The sequence below is a fragment of the Theobroma umbraticum genome, unplaced genomic scaffold (genome assembly GCF_002168275.2).
Source record: "Theobroma umbraticum cultivar Fairchild unplaced genomic scaffold, ASM216827v3 scaffold_44.0, whole genome shotgun sequence".
Lineage (NCBI taxonomy): Eukaryota > Viridiplantae > Streptophyta > Magnoliopsida > Malvales > Malvaceae > Theobroma > Theobroma umbraticum.
The window spans coordinates 8,546,305-8,563,082 of record NW_018397255.1 but is presented as its reverse complement, the minus strand read 5'-3'; the positions used below and the strand labels follow the sequence as shown (position 1 = coordinate 8,563,082).

Sequence of the window (16,778 nt, the reverse complement as noted above, 5' to 3'; positions counted from 1 at the left end):
ACCGTTAGAGTCTTGAATGAAGAGAAGAACGATTATTTTTACATTTAATGAATCCTCAACTACCTTTAAAGCTTCAGTAACTATAAATACAAGTTTTTACAACATTTATGGAAGTTGAAAGACTTTGAAACACAACTCCAAGAGAAGATTTTAGCTCAAATCATTAAACACTCTTTTTATTCTTCTTCTTACATTTAAGTTTTCAATTGTATCATCTGAAGTGCCTTTATTACTTATTTCCTTTCTCATCAAACATTGTACTCAATTTGCTATTTAGCTTTTGAAAGACATCCCAACCACACTTTCATTTCTTGTTTTATTAACTTGAGTAGTTATACCTTAACAAATTAAAAAAGTAAAAATTGAATAGTTATACCTTAATCAAAATAAAAGGTGAAGTGGTTGTGCTTTGACCATAAAAGACATTATATTAAAAAGTCATGCTTAATCCATAAAAGACATTGTATTAAACTCTATTTCAACAGTGGATCTTAAATTCCTTAATGACTCTAAGGGAGAGGACGTAGGTAAGGAGATTGAATCTTTATAAAATTATTGTGTTGGTTTACCTTCCCTTCTTATTCTTTAATTTTATTTGTGTTTTCAGTCTTTCTCAATTTATAGAAAATCAATTGTCTTGCTTATTTTCAAATTAGTGATGTGAATCAAGGGAATTCCATTTTCTCAAAATTAAAAAAAAAAGATCATCAAAATTTCAAAATTACAAAAATAAACCAATTCACCCTTTCTTTGAATTAATCACATTGAACTTATTACACTAACACAATACAAGATATTGTGACTATCAATGTACAGTTGGTCATTCACTTGCAAATGTAAAGATCTGTGCAAAGCATGTCCAAATAGACCAAATAATTGCATAAAAAGCCATTTTTCAAATTCTACAAACACCCGACCCAAACGTACATTCATTGCAAGCCTCAAAAAAAGTTTTCAATTTATTCGGATAGATCCATTCATGACATTAGCCCATTCAAACTTTCCAAGCTTCACCACATTCAACAAATAAATGACTACAAGCCTCTTTTTCCACATTACAAACCAAAAGGTTATTCGGAAGAACGCCTCTTTTGGTAAGCTCCTCTTTGACTGCTGCATGAAGCAACTGAAATTCCTTTAAAATCATGCTCATCTATTCCCATTGGTCATTTTTCTAATCAAGAAGACTTCTTCTCAATCCAATGTCCCATGTCCAGCATTCCTGTTTTCACTCAGGGCTGTCGTTCTTATTCATGACCACTTCTCTCCGTAAGCTATCCCTTGCCCCTCCGTTCTTTGTAGAAGGAATCAAGTCTCTTATTTCAAAATTGCCATTTTAAGGTTTTCTTATTATAAGTAATAATTAGATTTATCCAATTTGTAAATAAAAATTTTAACTACATTAGTTACTTTTATTAAAAATATTTTTCTTAATTCTAATTGTATAGGCTAATTTATAAATTTATATTACAAAATTTGAATTATTTGTACTTTGATTTTATATTTAAAAATTATTTGTGTTTATATATAATTACAATTATAAATAAATAAATAAATATTTATATACGTAAAAATAATTACTTTATTAATAAATTACCTCATATATAAAATTTGTGCTACTTAAAATATAGACATTCCATTTATAAATTTAAAAAAATTTTAAAAAAAAAAGGCGCAACATTTTCTTGGTAATATCACAGTCTAAATATTTGGCCTTTTCCATGCTCTTGTGTACAAAACAAAAAAAAAAAGGTAATTACTAGTTTTAAGAACTACGTGGGATACATGTTGGGAAGCTGCCACAACAAGAAGCAATGAAGTCCACGGCACTTTGAACCAACTCCTCCACCACAACATTGGGCGCCGTCGTGTCAAACACCATCTTGGGCACATCCCCAACATCATACTCCGTGCATCCGCTATACCCTTGCACCAACTTCTCAAGCTCCTCCCAACTGGGTGGCTTGTGCCAATTCTTGTCCCTCCCTTCCAGCCTCTCCCGCCACTTGGCCTCGTCCAACGGCTTACACTCCAATATCACGAGGCGGGCTCCAGCCGAGGCTGCCAAGCTCAACAAACGGTCGAGATGGGTTCTACGAGAGAGAGGAGAGTCGACGATGAGGCTGAGGCCGAGGCGGAGCTGGGTGGAGGCAACTCGCCAGATAGCTTCATAGGAGAGGTCGTTGAGGAGGGAAGAAGATTGTTGCTGGAGATGAAAAGTGGAGTCGCGGATGTCGTCTTTGTCGATGAGAGGGATATGGAGGGTTGAGGCTAAGGCGTGGGCTAAAGTGGATTTCCCAGTGCCAGGATGACCTTTCATTGCTATTATCAATGGCTTCCTTTCCTCTCGTAATTCTTTGGCCATCTTCTCTGTGCACGGGATAATAATGTCGAACAAATATAATCTCGAAGATAAGGCTTCAGTGTAGAACAAATACAAAGAATTGATAACCAATCATAAATATGAAAAATAGCAAACTCCTAAAGTAGTGGTTCATAGTTAATATCCAAAACACTAGTATTTGTATGTATGTGAAAGTTATTTAATCCTCAAGGGCTCCAAATGAACAAATCCAAAATCCAAGGTCACCCCCAACCCCCAAAATTTTCAACCACCGTTGTATAAAACATGTGTGTGTGTGTGTGTATCATTAGAATAAATAACCTGCACGCAATGGTACAACAAAATAGGATTTGTGGTGGACATCAGTTTAGTCAAGGAAGATTGGAGACTAAAAAGGATAATGATTGAATTGATGCATGTGGCTGCTCAAGCAACAGGAGACTGGGAAAACAAGCATAAGAGAAGGTCCAGAAGATGGGTACCAAAACCCTTTTTAATCTGAAGCCGTATGAATAATGCATAAAAGAATGATTAATGGTGAACTTTCCAATTAATTTTGCTGGAAAAGTTAATTGGAACAAAATATTAATCATGCAGAAAACTTGTCTCACATGTAAAATGGCTATTTGGATGCCATTGGTTAGTAGTAATACTTTAAGTCCATGTAACTATCGACTCTATATGTTAGCATGTAGTTCGGAAAACGATTCTCAAGCAAAGATCACTGGATGGTTCCACAGAATGCACAACCTTCAAAACTATAGGGCATAGTCTGCACACACCTACACCACTATCTACCTCCTACTCTGATGTGTGCCCTTTAGGACGATCAGCTTCATCGCTATTAACCTTCTTGTTTACAACATAGCATTTTACCACCATCACTGTTTTGACTTCTTCCCACTCCCACGTCGTCGCCGCTTGCAAGACCCTTCCCTGGGACCCTGACCCTGTAATTTAGACATGCCTGAACCAGAAGCAACTGAAATAGGACCTTGGGATGAAGCCTGCCGTAGGCTCGTCCCAACGGACATTACTGGTGCCTGTTCGTTGCAGCTTGAGGCCTCAGTTCCATCTCTTACAGCCTCATATGCATGGACTTCAGCTTTCCAGTAACTTGATGACCTGTCAACTGGTAACCTATTTGTATTTGGACCTGAACCTCTCCTCCCTGTTAAGGGTTTGTCAATCTCAGTAGCACGTACCTTCAAAGTCAGTGAATCCACAGATTCTGCTCGGGTTGAGATACCTGATAGCCCATCATAAGACAGAATGCAGGCTATTGCATATATAGAAGCCCCAAGAACAGGAGTAAGAACTTGGCGTGGATGCAAAACCTGGAAAAAGTCAATAAAAATTTAAGAACAGGTAGAAATAAAACATTACAAGGCTGCACAAGGTAAATATGTGTTTTAATATTAATCACAAGAAAGGGAAGGTGAGCAAGGTGCATTTTAGATATTATGTGCATAAAACACCGGAAATACCTACTTTGGATAAGATTGCTGCAGATAATCGCTCTCTCAAGCAGTAGATTTGAGCAACATCAAGCGCTGTTGATCTGAATGAAAGCCACCGATCAACAACCACCATAACAGAATTATCAGGAGAGGACATGACCTTTTCATTTCCACCTGACTTACTAACCATCAAAATTTCATCTCCATCAGTGTCACATTCATCAGCATCATCACTTCCATCGTCGTCGTCACCATCATCATCATCATCATCATCTTCGTTGTCATCATTCCCTTTTGCAGGAGCCACTGCGATCTCTGTTGCAAGCAGTAACAATGGAAGTGGCCCAATGACTGTACAGTTCCTTATATGCATACCCCCATCTCCACGGGTTATTTCATCATACATTATCAAAGGGCAATCATTGGATTGCTTAAGTGATAACTTAGAATTAATTGAGTGAGTGTGTAACCGAACTTTACTGCCACCAGCAGTCTCTACAACAAATCGTTTACCCTGTCTTAAAGGGAGCAACCTCCCCACCATTGGATAAAAACCAGCCACAAGGACTGCATGAAGTATCCCAGGATCATGTGCATTCAGACTACAACTTGAGACATCATCTGGAATAAACCCAAACCGCATCAGTTCAGCCTGAAGCTGCTTCCGCATGCCAAACAGCATATTCATGGTGCTTGATGAGATGAAGTATTTCGAACAAAAACGTCCTTCTTGACCCCTTTCTTTGGCATGCTTCCAGCACTCAAAAGCAGCTATGACTGCCAGCTGATCACTTTGCCCACCATACAATGATGCAAGCTCTTCCCTAGCAGCGGCAGCCTTCTTCTTATCGTTAGGAAACATGGGAAGTACAAATGGATCCCTGAATTCCGAGGTACATGCTAGGGTTAAAGCCGGATCAAGGCAGTTCATTAATATGGCAAAGAAAAGCATCTTGCTTGTCAATGGATGAACAGGAAGATAACCAAGCTTCTCTCCAAGTTCAGTCAGCTCCTCATCATGTGAGAAAGCCCCAATATCTTGAAGAACACTAACTGCATTACGTATAGCTTCAGAAACAGGAGGATCCAATGTCTTTTGCAAGAAATTCTCTACTTTGCAATTTGGGTCAAGCAACTTCACCTGCCAATGGGAACAAAATCATGCAACAAACTGTTACATTTACCCTAAACCTACTTACCTTCCTTTCCCACACCCTCTTTCTTTTTTGTTCAAAATAAGTGAAAAAGCAAAACAGATTACCTGTAAACAAAGCTCCTCAATTGGCATTCTCTTAATTTCTGGAACTTGAAAGTCTGGCATAGAAGCTGATCGAAGCTTTGAATAAAGATGATAACAAGTTCCAGGCTGACATCGGCCTGCACGCCCCTCTCGCTGCTTGGCATTTGCTTTGGAGACCCAAGAAGACTGAAGAGTTGATACATTATTATAAGGATCATAGCTTTTCTCTTTCATTCGACCACTATCTATAACATAGACAACGTCATCGATCGTGATGGAACTTTCAGCAATATTGGTTGAAAGGATAATTTTGCGGCAACCAAAAGGTGGACGTTTAAAAACCTTCTTTTGCTCTGCAGATGGAACCATTGAGTGCAGAGATATTATAATAAATCTGGAAGAATCTTTGAAAAAGGGGTTGGCAAGTAATTTCTCTCGGGTCCTATTTATATCCTCCCACCCAGGAAGGAAAACAAGGATAGCTCCTTCGTTTGAATCGATGCATATCTTCCTTAATAACTGCTCAATAAGAACAACATCAATAATTTCTGGATCAACAGCCTCTATATACTTATCCAGTAACTGTTGTTGTTCCCCAGAATTGGAAAGGAGACTTTGCATATGTTTTTTTATTATTTCAGTAGCTTCCTGCTGGTTTTCCTGCTCCGCCCACTCCAAAGCTCTTTTCCCATCCTTGGACCTTAGATGGCAGTTCACACCAAATGAGAGGAGCATGCAAACATCCGCCACCCTACCCTTTCCAGCAAACACCATTAAAGGTGTTAGTCCAGTCAAAGAATGCTGATAATTATGAACCTGTGACCCTCCTTCAACAGAAACCAACTCGAGAAGGGGATCAAACTCATCAGTTGAACAAGCCAAATTAATAGCTTCATCTAATGCAATCTTATCTTCTTCTGTTAATTCTGGGTCTTCATTTGGGACACTTGCACTTGCTGAAATAAGATGATTATTGTCTGCAGATTTCAAAATGGAAAGCACATCCTCCAAATAGAAAGCTTTTACCTGCATTAAGAATAGCCAGAAAATTATGATGTGATCCAAACTAAATAAAATGGCAGACAATTGGTAATAGAATTTTACAGGATATGTAAACCCAGGGACACGGATAATTGGGCAACCACCAAAATACTGCGAAAAGCGCTCAGCATCAAGAGTAGCACTCATTAATACCTATTGGATTATAAAACAAAAAGGAAAAAGCAATTAATTTGCAATCAAAATTTTCAATGATGACCATGAATATTTATTAACTAGAAAATTGGAGCAATCATCCTCCAAAAAGATAAAATATAACATATGAGGGCTAGAACTAACCAGCCGTAGGTGAGGATATGAAGGAAGTATGTCCCTGCATATTGACATAAAGAAACATTAAAATGTCAAACATGCAATTACACTAGTATCTGCCGTCTTTCAAAACAACATGCCAATACAATTAACCAGTAGCACTTGTCTAGGGAAAAATTAATTGACAAGATCATAAGATATATTGCTAAGGTTGCACCTACATTTTTCATAGCTGTTGTGGCTAGATACAAGAAGCTAAGAGACTAGTGGTGAGGCCCAGCGAGAGAATGGATACAACTGCCATGCCATTAGGCTTGACAATTTTGGACACGACATGATAACATGACACGAGAAAATACGGAGTTAAACAGGTTTAAGTTTAGCCTTATTGTGCTTCGTGTCTTAACCATGTTAAGACATGGTTAACACATTTAATTAATTATATTAATCGTGTTATTATGTTTAAACATGTATAAGTGACAATTTTAATGTCAAAGATGGATGTTATTAGTATGATAATGAATTTTATGTATGTTATTTATATTAAATTTTATTATATTTGATGTTATCATTATTTTGTTATAATTGTTTTTATAATTATTGATTCCAAATTTGAATAAGAAAATTATATTTAATTGTAAACACTTTAAGTTAATCATGTTAAGCGTGTTAGTCGTGTTAGGATAAATTGTTAATTGTTTAATCGTGTTTATTAATCATGTCGTGTTGTATAAAAAACTTGACACATTTAATAAACGTGTCAGTCATATCATGTTACAGAATTATTAAACATATCCTTCTATATGTTTCAGATGCTAACACAAATAATCATTTGTATCATGCTCCTGTTTAGCCTTATCGTGTTTCGTGTCTCAATCATATCGACACGATTAAGACACGAAGAAAGTATTGCCTGGTCTACATGCCATATTTATCATACCTAATTACTTAAGAAAAAAAAAAAAAACACTGCTCGAATCATGGATCCTTAACAATTTCAACCTTAACTAAAGACGCATATTACAAAAAGCTTGATGCTAGTTAAAGCAAGCAAAGAAAGTGAAATTTTAAATCACAGAACAAGTACCTGATAATTGCCAGCATGAAATCACAGAAGCGGTCCCTTTCATGAATTTCATCCTAGAAAATTCAGAAAATTAGTAACTACAATTGCAAGCCATCATAACCCAAACAAAAAGGTGCATGCACATATGAGAACCATAAAGAAAAATATATGGCTTTGACAATAAAATAAAGATGATCAAAAACACTTTTGTTTCAAAGGAAAGACAAGCACTAGACTGAGTTAGTTGAGATCCCCATTACCCCATCTACACCAGATAAACATTTTCTGAAATTTTTGGAATGAACCAATCCTAGAAAAAGGAACTAATTGCCAAGTCTAATACATCTTTCTTGCATGGAAGGGCCACTATATTATCCCCCTAATGTTAAAATTTTTTGGTATTGTTGACATAGTAATCAGTTTTCCTATCATTCATCCTAGCTTGACAGTTGAGGAAATAGAGAACATTTTCCAGTCCTCCAGCTCCAGGACAAACACTAATCTTTTCTTTTTCTTTTGGGCACCCCCTAGGGGAGATAAAAATATAAGGTTGAGAGTTGAGACCCAAAAGAAAAGGAAAAATAGCAAGAACAACCAATATGGTGCTATAAAATTCAAAAGAGTAGATAAAAGGTGTAAAGAAAGAGTACACAAGCCAGCAAAGACACAAAATAAGGTTTTATCTCTAAATTTAACATCAGGGAGAGAACAAAATGAGAAACGACACTATGCCTCTGCATTGGACTAAAGGCAACAGCTGAGAGAAGCTAGTGCAGGCCCAGAAAATTTCAACAGGAAAGGACAGTAGTGCTTAGCATTGGATCAAAACTTTGTTGAGTGGAGGAACTAGGTAGACTTCTTAAAGAATGTTTAATTTCAGTTTTCTAGAACTATACATACTTCTTGTAGTATTAATAGAAGGGAATTTTTGTCCACAGAAAGACTTAAATTTGAAACCTGCCTCCCTTTTTCTTGTCTTTCTTCAGATTCCCATGCACATGCAATTGAACCACACACTTCAAATGGACAAACCACTAAGAGCCCATTCCATTCATTTTCAACATAGCCTTTTACACAATAACCCTTAGCTTTTTATTGACGAACCATAGTACTGTTAAATACTCCACAAGGCACACAATAGATTTCCTTCTCAAATAGAGTGGGAAACAAAAGTCAGATTTAGTGAAACTACTGGCATTTTTATAAATAAACCCAAGACTTTTCCAGGAATTTAGCAGGGGCAGTTGGCCCCACTATCCTATGTCCCTATCCTAATATAAGTCTGTCTCTAGTGAAGGACGCTGGCAATACAACTTTAAAACTGTTAATACTAATTTGACAAGAGGTAATAAACCCGAGCATGTAAAGAATAGGTTACCAAAGACTCCTGAGTTTATGTTCAAATATATTTTTCAGCCCCGTTCACATTAAAAGAATCCCCCACAATTTTGCTAAAATTTAACTTAAATTACCCAGAGCATGTAAAGAATAGGTTACCAAGACTCCTGAGTTTATTTTGAAATATAGTTTTCTGCCCAGATCATATAAAAAGATTCCCCCACAATTTTGCTAATATTTTCCAACTTCAAAAAGGCCAGTTAGTTAGCAAGTCTTTGTAATCAACTGAAATAATCAGATCTGAGAAAATTTACAAGCAAAACAAGAACAAGTTAAATACCATAATAATGTGAGTCATGTCAGAAATGTCTTCTCTCTTCGACCTACTGCTCGAAACCAGCACCCTCAATAATACCCCATTCGTGCAGAAGACAATCGATGAGTGCCGACCACCTTTACTTTCCAAGCGAATCTTCATAAAAACTCATAACAATTAGCAACGTGTTATAAAATTTAAATTTTGTACCATACAAAGCCAAGAAAAATCTATGACTCATTGTCAGATTAGCTAAATGCAGCATTTCCACCTAACCAAGTGATTGTCCAAGATATTTGACAAAACTACAGCAAACAATAACTGATGGATAAATTCAAAAACAGGATAAAAGCAAGGAGCCAGAACAAGAGAATAATATATTATAAATCACTAACATTTAATTTGGTTCCAATTCCTTAAGTTCTTAAAGAACAACTCCAAAGTTTGAACAAATGGTTCAATCCTTTCTGCTAAGAGTACCTTTGCACCTCTGATTTTACCATTTTCATGTAGTTAAAAGGCAGAGAGAAGCAAGCAGTAATTTCTGCCATAATTTTAACAAGTATGATTTACATTATGCTTGCATATTCAAAAAGGTTTAGTAACAGTACCTTGTATCCAACATCATTCCCAACATTTTCTCCTCTTTCATTAGAGATTCTCTCAGACACTAGATAAAGAAAACATCAAAAATATAAAAGCTTGCACACCATAAAAGCAGAAGATTAAAGGAAGCAAAATAAATCAGGAAAAAAGGTAAAACAAGGAAATTACAGGTCAAAGATATCTGCACCTGATGTAGCTGATATACGCCGAGGCTGAGTACACACTACTTTACAAGCCTCGCCTTTTCCCCACATATAGTCCAATAGATATTGCGGGACCTGGACCACAGGTACTGAAAATATAAGTCAAACCCAAAAACAAAAGAATCTGACATTATGTACTTGATGGATAAGTGGACTAAGTTGCTCAGACTTAGTTCAGGTGTCAGGTGCAGGTATTTGTCTAGACGTCTGGCTCATCAATGGCCTCGAACATAAGACACAAGGATACAACATAAAACACAAGGATACAACATAAAACAATCCAAATGAAGGATACAGTTGCAGGGACTCAATTATTCTTAAGTATAATATACACATTTTGTTAAATGAATTATTTGTTTGATTGTAAGAGTTGATTTCAATTAACATGATGATTGTAAGTGATGGTAAATATTGATCTGTTTTCATGCGTATGCTTAAAATCAGCTTAATTTGTAGGGGAAGTCCAAAATTCCATGGTTGTGCATATCGTTAATATAAAGTCATCTAATTTCTGTTCTCCTCTTCCCTCATAACACAGCAAAATGGGTCTTTCCTTCTACATCTATGCAGCAAAGACGAGGCCATTGATCAGCCACATTCATCCTTCTTTATTTCCTCTCTGTTTCACTTTCTCTTTTCTTGTTCTTTACTCATTGATTCGTTTTCTCTCTCCATAATCTTCCCGATATTTTCTCACCTTTCTCTCCTTACCTGAGATGGTAGCACCAATCTAGAGATCTCTTGCTGGCAGTGGGTTCTGGTCATGCGATGAAGACAAGTCTGAAAGTTTTTTGCTGTGTCAGACACAAATCCCGGATCATGTCCAGAATTGTGATGTCAACACCAATACTTCTCAATTTTTGACAAGTTCGAGCAACATAGGTAGTGGACGCTCATTGTGAAAACCCAGAATTACAATCCTAATATTCCAAAAAGTTCATGATTTAATACTATGCTACTCCTTCGAAAGCAGTGTAGTAGTTTAGCATAAACATCCTACGACTCCTTTCCTCATATCAGACAAAATCTCAAAAACTCAAAAGTAGCAACTGAGACGTTTGTGACCTACTCTAATTTCACGATAGAAATCAAGCTTTGCAAGAGTATGACTAATGCTATGAGTTTGCAAGCTGATACAGAAAATCAAAGAATAGGCCAGTAAGAAAAACTTCACATGCAAGTCACAGGTCTAAGCACCATCTGAGAAACCTCAGCAGGAAAACCAACATTATCCAAGCTGAGAAAAGGTTAGCTTGCTGAAAAGATCACACACTTTGGCTTCCAAATTTCTATCACTCTAAATCCTTTATTAGTTTACCTCACAGTCACAGGTAGAAAAAATGGCATTCTCACACAGCTTCTTATTCCCAATACTAATGTAGCATTTTGGTGCAGGATCCAAAGGCCCACCCAAGGCCAGAAGTCCTTCCTACTAGTTCTGATGCTTTTCGCTGAGCTACTCAAATGTGCTTTCAATAAAGCCTGTCCCACTAGAATACCATCCAAGAGAAACTAAAATAATTAGTTTTTATTTCTATAGTTGTAAAGCAAGTAAATTTTAAGCAATAAAAACGAATAATGTAATTTTGGGCCGTATGTTTAGCTTCTAGTGCCTGCTTTGTTCCTACTTTACTGCTCTTATTACCAAGCTAGGGAACCCTTCCAGTGATGAAAATGGAGAAGCTCTGGTACTCTACCCACACCTAAAAATCTAACTTCTGATCTTTTTTTAAAACACAGATTTATCTTTGCTTAAAATCCATGGTTGAGAGTTTCATCATGTTGGCTATCAATAAAAACCGTTAAATAGGACTCATTTCACTCGCTTATATGCTGCTAATATAGTTGAAGGAGAATTGCAGCTGTCAAAAGCAGTCATAACATATGAAATTAGTAAAGCATAGTAATTGGTTAACCACAGGTGCAAGTTACAACAGAATTGGGCGCTGTTGCAGAGTGATTAACCAAACATGGGACAGGAACAAAGACGGTGAAAATTACTAATTACCTTTTCAATTTGTGAGTAGTAATATGCCCATATTTTAAGTAATGTATGCTATAATGATCAAGTAATGACAGATCTGACAATAAATTTGGTAAACTGAACTGATCATTGGACCAGCCAAATATTAGATCCCATAAGTGATCCAGTTTTTTGGAAGCTTCTTAAGATTTAATTTGTAGACAAAGTGAAAAGTTCTACTAAATATGAAGTCACATTCCTCTTTCCTTTCCTCTATTTAGGATAAAGAATAGATTCCTAAATAAAACGAAAAGGAGGGTGATGAATGGCCAGATAAAGGAAAAAGTAAAACCAAAAAAAAAAAAAAAGAACAACGGTTATAAATAATAGTCAACATGAGATGCCCAAAAGCCAATAAGTTAAAATAACTCCTGTGCGCCCCAGGAAACAAAAAACCTCCACCATACTGTCTTAATTCTCACCAGATGAATCCAAAAAAGTAATATAGAACCACACAAAAAAAAAAGGTGAAAGATAGTCAACTGATGCTTTGAAATTCTTATATACTTAAATTATCACAAATAAAAGTGCAAAAAGGACCTATTTTCAATGTGAGGATACCAACTTGCTACAAGTGACAGATCCCTCGAATGGAATCATTGATGTATGTCTATTATTCAAAGCTTTAAGAGACAATTACTTCAAAATGTCTCAGTCAAAAAAACAAGGGGGCGAGAATTAGAGAATAAAGAGAAGAAAGGCAGATAGGATGGCATAGTACCACAGTATAATTTGAATCATATAATATTTAACTTTGAGGTAGTTAGTACTTCTATAAAAGGAACTGGTTATTGATGTTATTTTCTTTAAGAGAATAAGCATCATACCTTACTTCTGGCTTTATTTAATTGTATAGATTTATAATATATAAATAAGTTTTTTAAAATATTGTATATGCTTTCTTTTAGACTTATATAGTAAGCTTTAGTCTATTATCTTTAAGCAAAATTTCATTCATATTGATATTCATGAACTCTATTGTCATTTGATTGATTGTCCTCATAGAGAAAATGCTTAGAGTTTGATGCTCAACTCCCAAACAAGGCATAGACAAAAAGCTTAGAGTTTGACACTCAACTCTAAAACAAGGCATCATTATAAGCATTACCATGTGAACAATGGTAGACAAATAAAGAAAAGCCTTCACTAATCCCTGCTCCCAACTTTTTACCAATAATCCTAGAAGTAACATAACACAAAATGTATTAAATTAGCATCCACAACCTAGATAGTAAGTTAAAATAAGCTGTTCACAGAAATATGTTCACTCTATTTCTTTTTTCTTTTTTCTGCATTCTGGTAATCTGTTCAACCTAGTACTTCAAAATATAATTTCGCAATGAAGTGTCTTAACTCCATATGAAATATCAAGCTAAGTCTAAATGCCTTTCCCACTTATAACCAGCAAGAATTTCAGGTTCATCAATTGTATTATATCATTTCTTAAAGCAACCTCTGAAGTTAGGCAACAAAGAAAAACATCCACTTCAGTTTGCAGCAATAACAACCCAACTATTGTAGCATAGAAGATTAGAAAGTTTTGAAAAAGGATAGTTTCAGCTGTGTCTAGAACTCTATTAAAACCTCATCATTCCAATTTTACAACTAGTTAAATATAGAAGATTCAATAGGATTTAAGTAGAATTAAATATTTCATTATTCATCATGTGGAATACATTGCTATTCTGTCTGTGCAGACTGATCAAAAAGAACAAAAGACAGAAAGGAGTATTTTAAAACAGATAATTGAACACATTATATTATATGTACCATAAAGAAGACAGAGCAAAGAATTGGTTACCTGTGTGGTCTTTCCACATCCAGTCTCACCAGAAATGAGGACAACCTACATTGGAATTTAGAAGAAACTATAAGTATAACAATATGACATTCCAATCATCCAGCTCTAGTTGGAAAATATGATTTCTTATTGGGAAAATAACAATTCACATGCATTGAGACAAAGTAGAAATTAATCGGAGAAATACTAAAAGGAAAAACTTTGTACTACTACTACATTCTGAAATCTGCGTACCAAGGAGATATATCTTAAAAACAAATACATAAAAGGAAAAAAAGTGACCTGGTGAGATTCAACTGTGGACGTAATCACATCCCTAAATGAAGCAATTGGAAGCTTCGACCTCTCTTCATTAATCTGCATGCATGATGCCAGAAAACTTTTACTCACAAGTCACCAAGTAATTTACAGAAACTACAAAATCTTCCCAGTAAAAAGTAAACAGCACACAGCCAAATTTTCTGAGTCAGCTTGTAAGGAAGAACCTGTCTCAAATTAGGATCCTTCTCTATCCTAGATGCAAGCGTTTTAACCTTCTCTGCAATCTCTGTGTCACTCATCAATGGCTTGGAGAAAATATCATCTTTCTTCTTTCGTACTTTAGCAGTTTTTCCACTATATTTTTCAACTAATTTCTCTCCAAGCTCTCCATCCTCAGGTGGATGATGTGTAAATAAGTCCTGCAAAACCACTTGTGCCCCCTCTGAAAATGTCATATTCGTGAGACTCTCCCTCCCTTTCATATTGTCAACTTTCCCTCTAATTTTGTAGATAGATATACGTCTCTGGCTCCCACGCCTGAAAAAAAAAATATTCAGACTCTTACAAACCCATATTGGAAAATTAAATTACTAAACCACATTCAAGACCAAAAAGCAGCAAGGTTTCATTCCACACAAAGCAGGAATAGATAAAACTAGTAACATTGTTAACTGTAATGTTAGCAAAATTAGTCATAGATGAAACTAGCAATGAACACTTACCCAGAACTTTTGGATTTCATACCCATTTTCTTGCATGCTCTGTGCACAAGTGCCCGTTCTTTGTTTGAAAGGGTGGAATCAAAGGTATACACTACATAAAAGCATCCAAAAATTGCTAAATTAATGAAAAATATTAACCCCAAAAAGATACTACAAGCTATGCAACTTTACAAGGAACGTTTAATACATAAGAAGCAAATAGCATTCTCCAATATCTTTCTATCCATTCAACATTTAGGAGTACTAATCACCTAAATAATCATTAAAAAAAGGCAAACCATTGGGTTCAATATAAAGATCCTTACAAGCAAACAAGACATAAGTTTCTTCAATTCTTGGCATTCAGACACCAAAATTTAGGTCACTAGCATTAATTTCCAACATTTCCAAACCCTAAAAATCTTCCATCTCTTCAATTGCCACAAATACTGGCATACATTCATTTCATAAGCAGCTAACAAAGTGTAGTAATTTTGAAGAACGCATTCCAAAGATATTATTAATCGATCTTATACCTTAAAAATAACCAAAAAGAATTCAAAAACCATAGCCTTAAGACACTCAATACAAAACAAAAAAAAAAAAAGCTATAGAGTCTCAGTCTTTCTAATGCACTTTATCTCCAAAAATCGTAATATGAGAGAGAGTCCAAACAAAACCTTCATCTTTTGATTCGCGAAACTTCTCAAGTGTTTGGGCCAATTGGATCCTCCTGGCTTCAGCGACGCTTTTCTTCTTTCCCATCTTTCGCCGTCTTTGTTTCTCTTTTTCTTTTCCTCTTTTTATTTAGTTAATCACGAAAAACAGATGCAGAGAGCAAAGAGAAACCAGAAGAAGAAGAAAGAAAGGGAGTGAACCTCTTGCAAGCAGAGGCGGTTTCTTTTAAAGAGTTTTTGCTCTTTATGCCCTAGCAAACGAATATGCCTTCCCGGTTCCCACTCCCTTGCCCTTTTAAACATGCCCTAAATCTTGAAACTATTTTATTTATTTAAATAATAAATATGACATCACATTTAAAATTATTATTTTCATTGTCAATTCTTTCAATTTTTTCCTTTTTTTGTTCTTCCTTTTCTACCTTTCTTCCCCTTCTTTTTCTCCAATTTCTACCTCTTCATTTAAGACCACTTCTTTCTACAAACCAATTGAGATAGATTTTGCATTTTAAGCATTTACACTTAATAAAAAATATTCTTTTATTTTCGTACCACTTGTGAATGCTGGTTACATGAAATAAATAAGTTTATGAAATATCATATGCTTTGTAAAAGAAATTATAAAAATTTATTATTATATCATTTTTATTGTATTAAAACGTTATTCTTAAATTGTTTCTAATTAATATTTTATTATAAAAAATGAATATAGATAAGTATAGAGACCAGCACATGGTTATATTTTTCACTTACAAAGTGCATAATCGATCTCATAAGTTGAAATATAAAAATACATGTACTGGTTATAAAAACAACTTTAGTTATTTTATACATGTAAAAGTAGGTTAAAACATTTTTGAACAAAAATTTTCCTAACCATTTTGTAAAATAACTATTTTAAATAATGAAAAATTATAAATTATCAATATTATTAATATTTTAATTATAAATTATTAAAATTTATTAAAATTTATAATTAAATTATTAATAAATTACTATAAAATACTAAAAATGTTAACAAATTATCAATGTTTTTATTTTAAATTATTAATAAATTATTAAAAATTTATAATAAATTTTTAATATTTTAATATAAATTATTAATACTTTATATAAATTATGAAAACAAATTAATATTTCAATTATATTAAAAATTATAGAAATAAATTATTAAAAAATTAACCATAAATTATTATTAAATTATTATTAAAAATTAGTAATATTTTCATTACAAATTATTAATACTTTAAATAAATTATAAATTTTTAATATTTTGATATTTTAAAAATAAAAATAAAGAAAAGATAATATAAAAAAAATATCAATATTTTTAAATAAATAATCAAAAAATTAATATTTCATATTAAAACCACAAATTACAATAAAGGGTATTTTGCTTTTTTTAATACTTATTCATTTGTTATCCCAAAG

At 34.4% G+C, this 16,778-nt stretch overlaps 2 protein-coding genes across 3 annotated transcripts; both read right to left on the bottom strand.

The window, feature by feature from the left end:
- Positions 1-1,680: 1,680 nt before the first annotated feature.
- On the bottom strand, positions 1,681-2,697 carry LOC110429193 (uncharacterized). Its single transcript, XM_021445102.1, has one exon. It carries the CDS (start codon positions 2,363-2,365, stop codon positions 1,766-1,768), a length of 600 nt encoding a protein of 199 aa, XP_021300777.1. The 5' UTR covers positions 2,366-2,697; the 3' UTR covers positions 1,681-1,765.
- A 137-nt stretch (positions 2,698-2,834) lies between these two features.
- LOC110429192 (DExH-box ATP-dependent RNA helicase DExH6-like) lies at positions 2,835-15,596 on the bottom strand. Of its 2 annotated transcripts, XM_021445099.1 has the most exons (14): positions 15,351-15,596; positions 14,692-14,782; positions 14,194-14,506; positions 13,991-14,065; positions 13,709-13,753; positions 9,869-9,959; positions 9,687-9,745; positions 9,100-9,231; positions 7,443-7,495; positions 6,383-6,416; positions 6,149-6,238; positions 5,066-6,070; positions 3,836-4,945; positions 2,835-3,681 (listed from the first exon to the last, which is right to left on the bottom strand). In XM_021445099.1, exons 1-14 carry the CDS (start codon positions 15,433-15,435, stop codon positions 3,226-3,228), a joined length of 3,639 nt encoding a protein of 1,212 aa, XP_021300774.1. In that variant the 5' UTR covers positions 15,436-15,596; the 3' UTR covers positions 2,835-3,225. The 2 variants fall into 2 exon arrangements, with proteins under 2 accessions (XP_021300774.1, XP_021300775.1); XM_021445100.2 differs by lacking the exons at positions 13,709-13,753; positions 13,991-14,065; positions 14,194-14,506; positions 14,692-14,782; positions 15,351-15,596 and adding an exon at positions 11,203-11,343.
- Between the last annotated feature and the right edge of the window lie 1,182 nt (positions 15,597-16,778).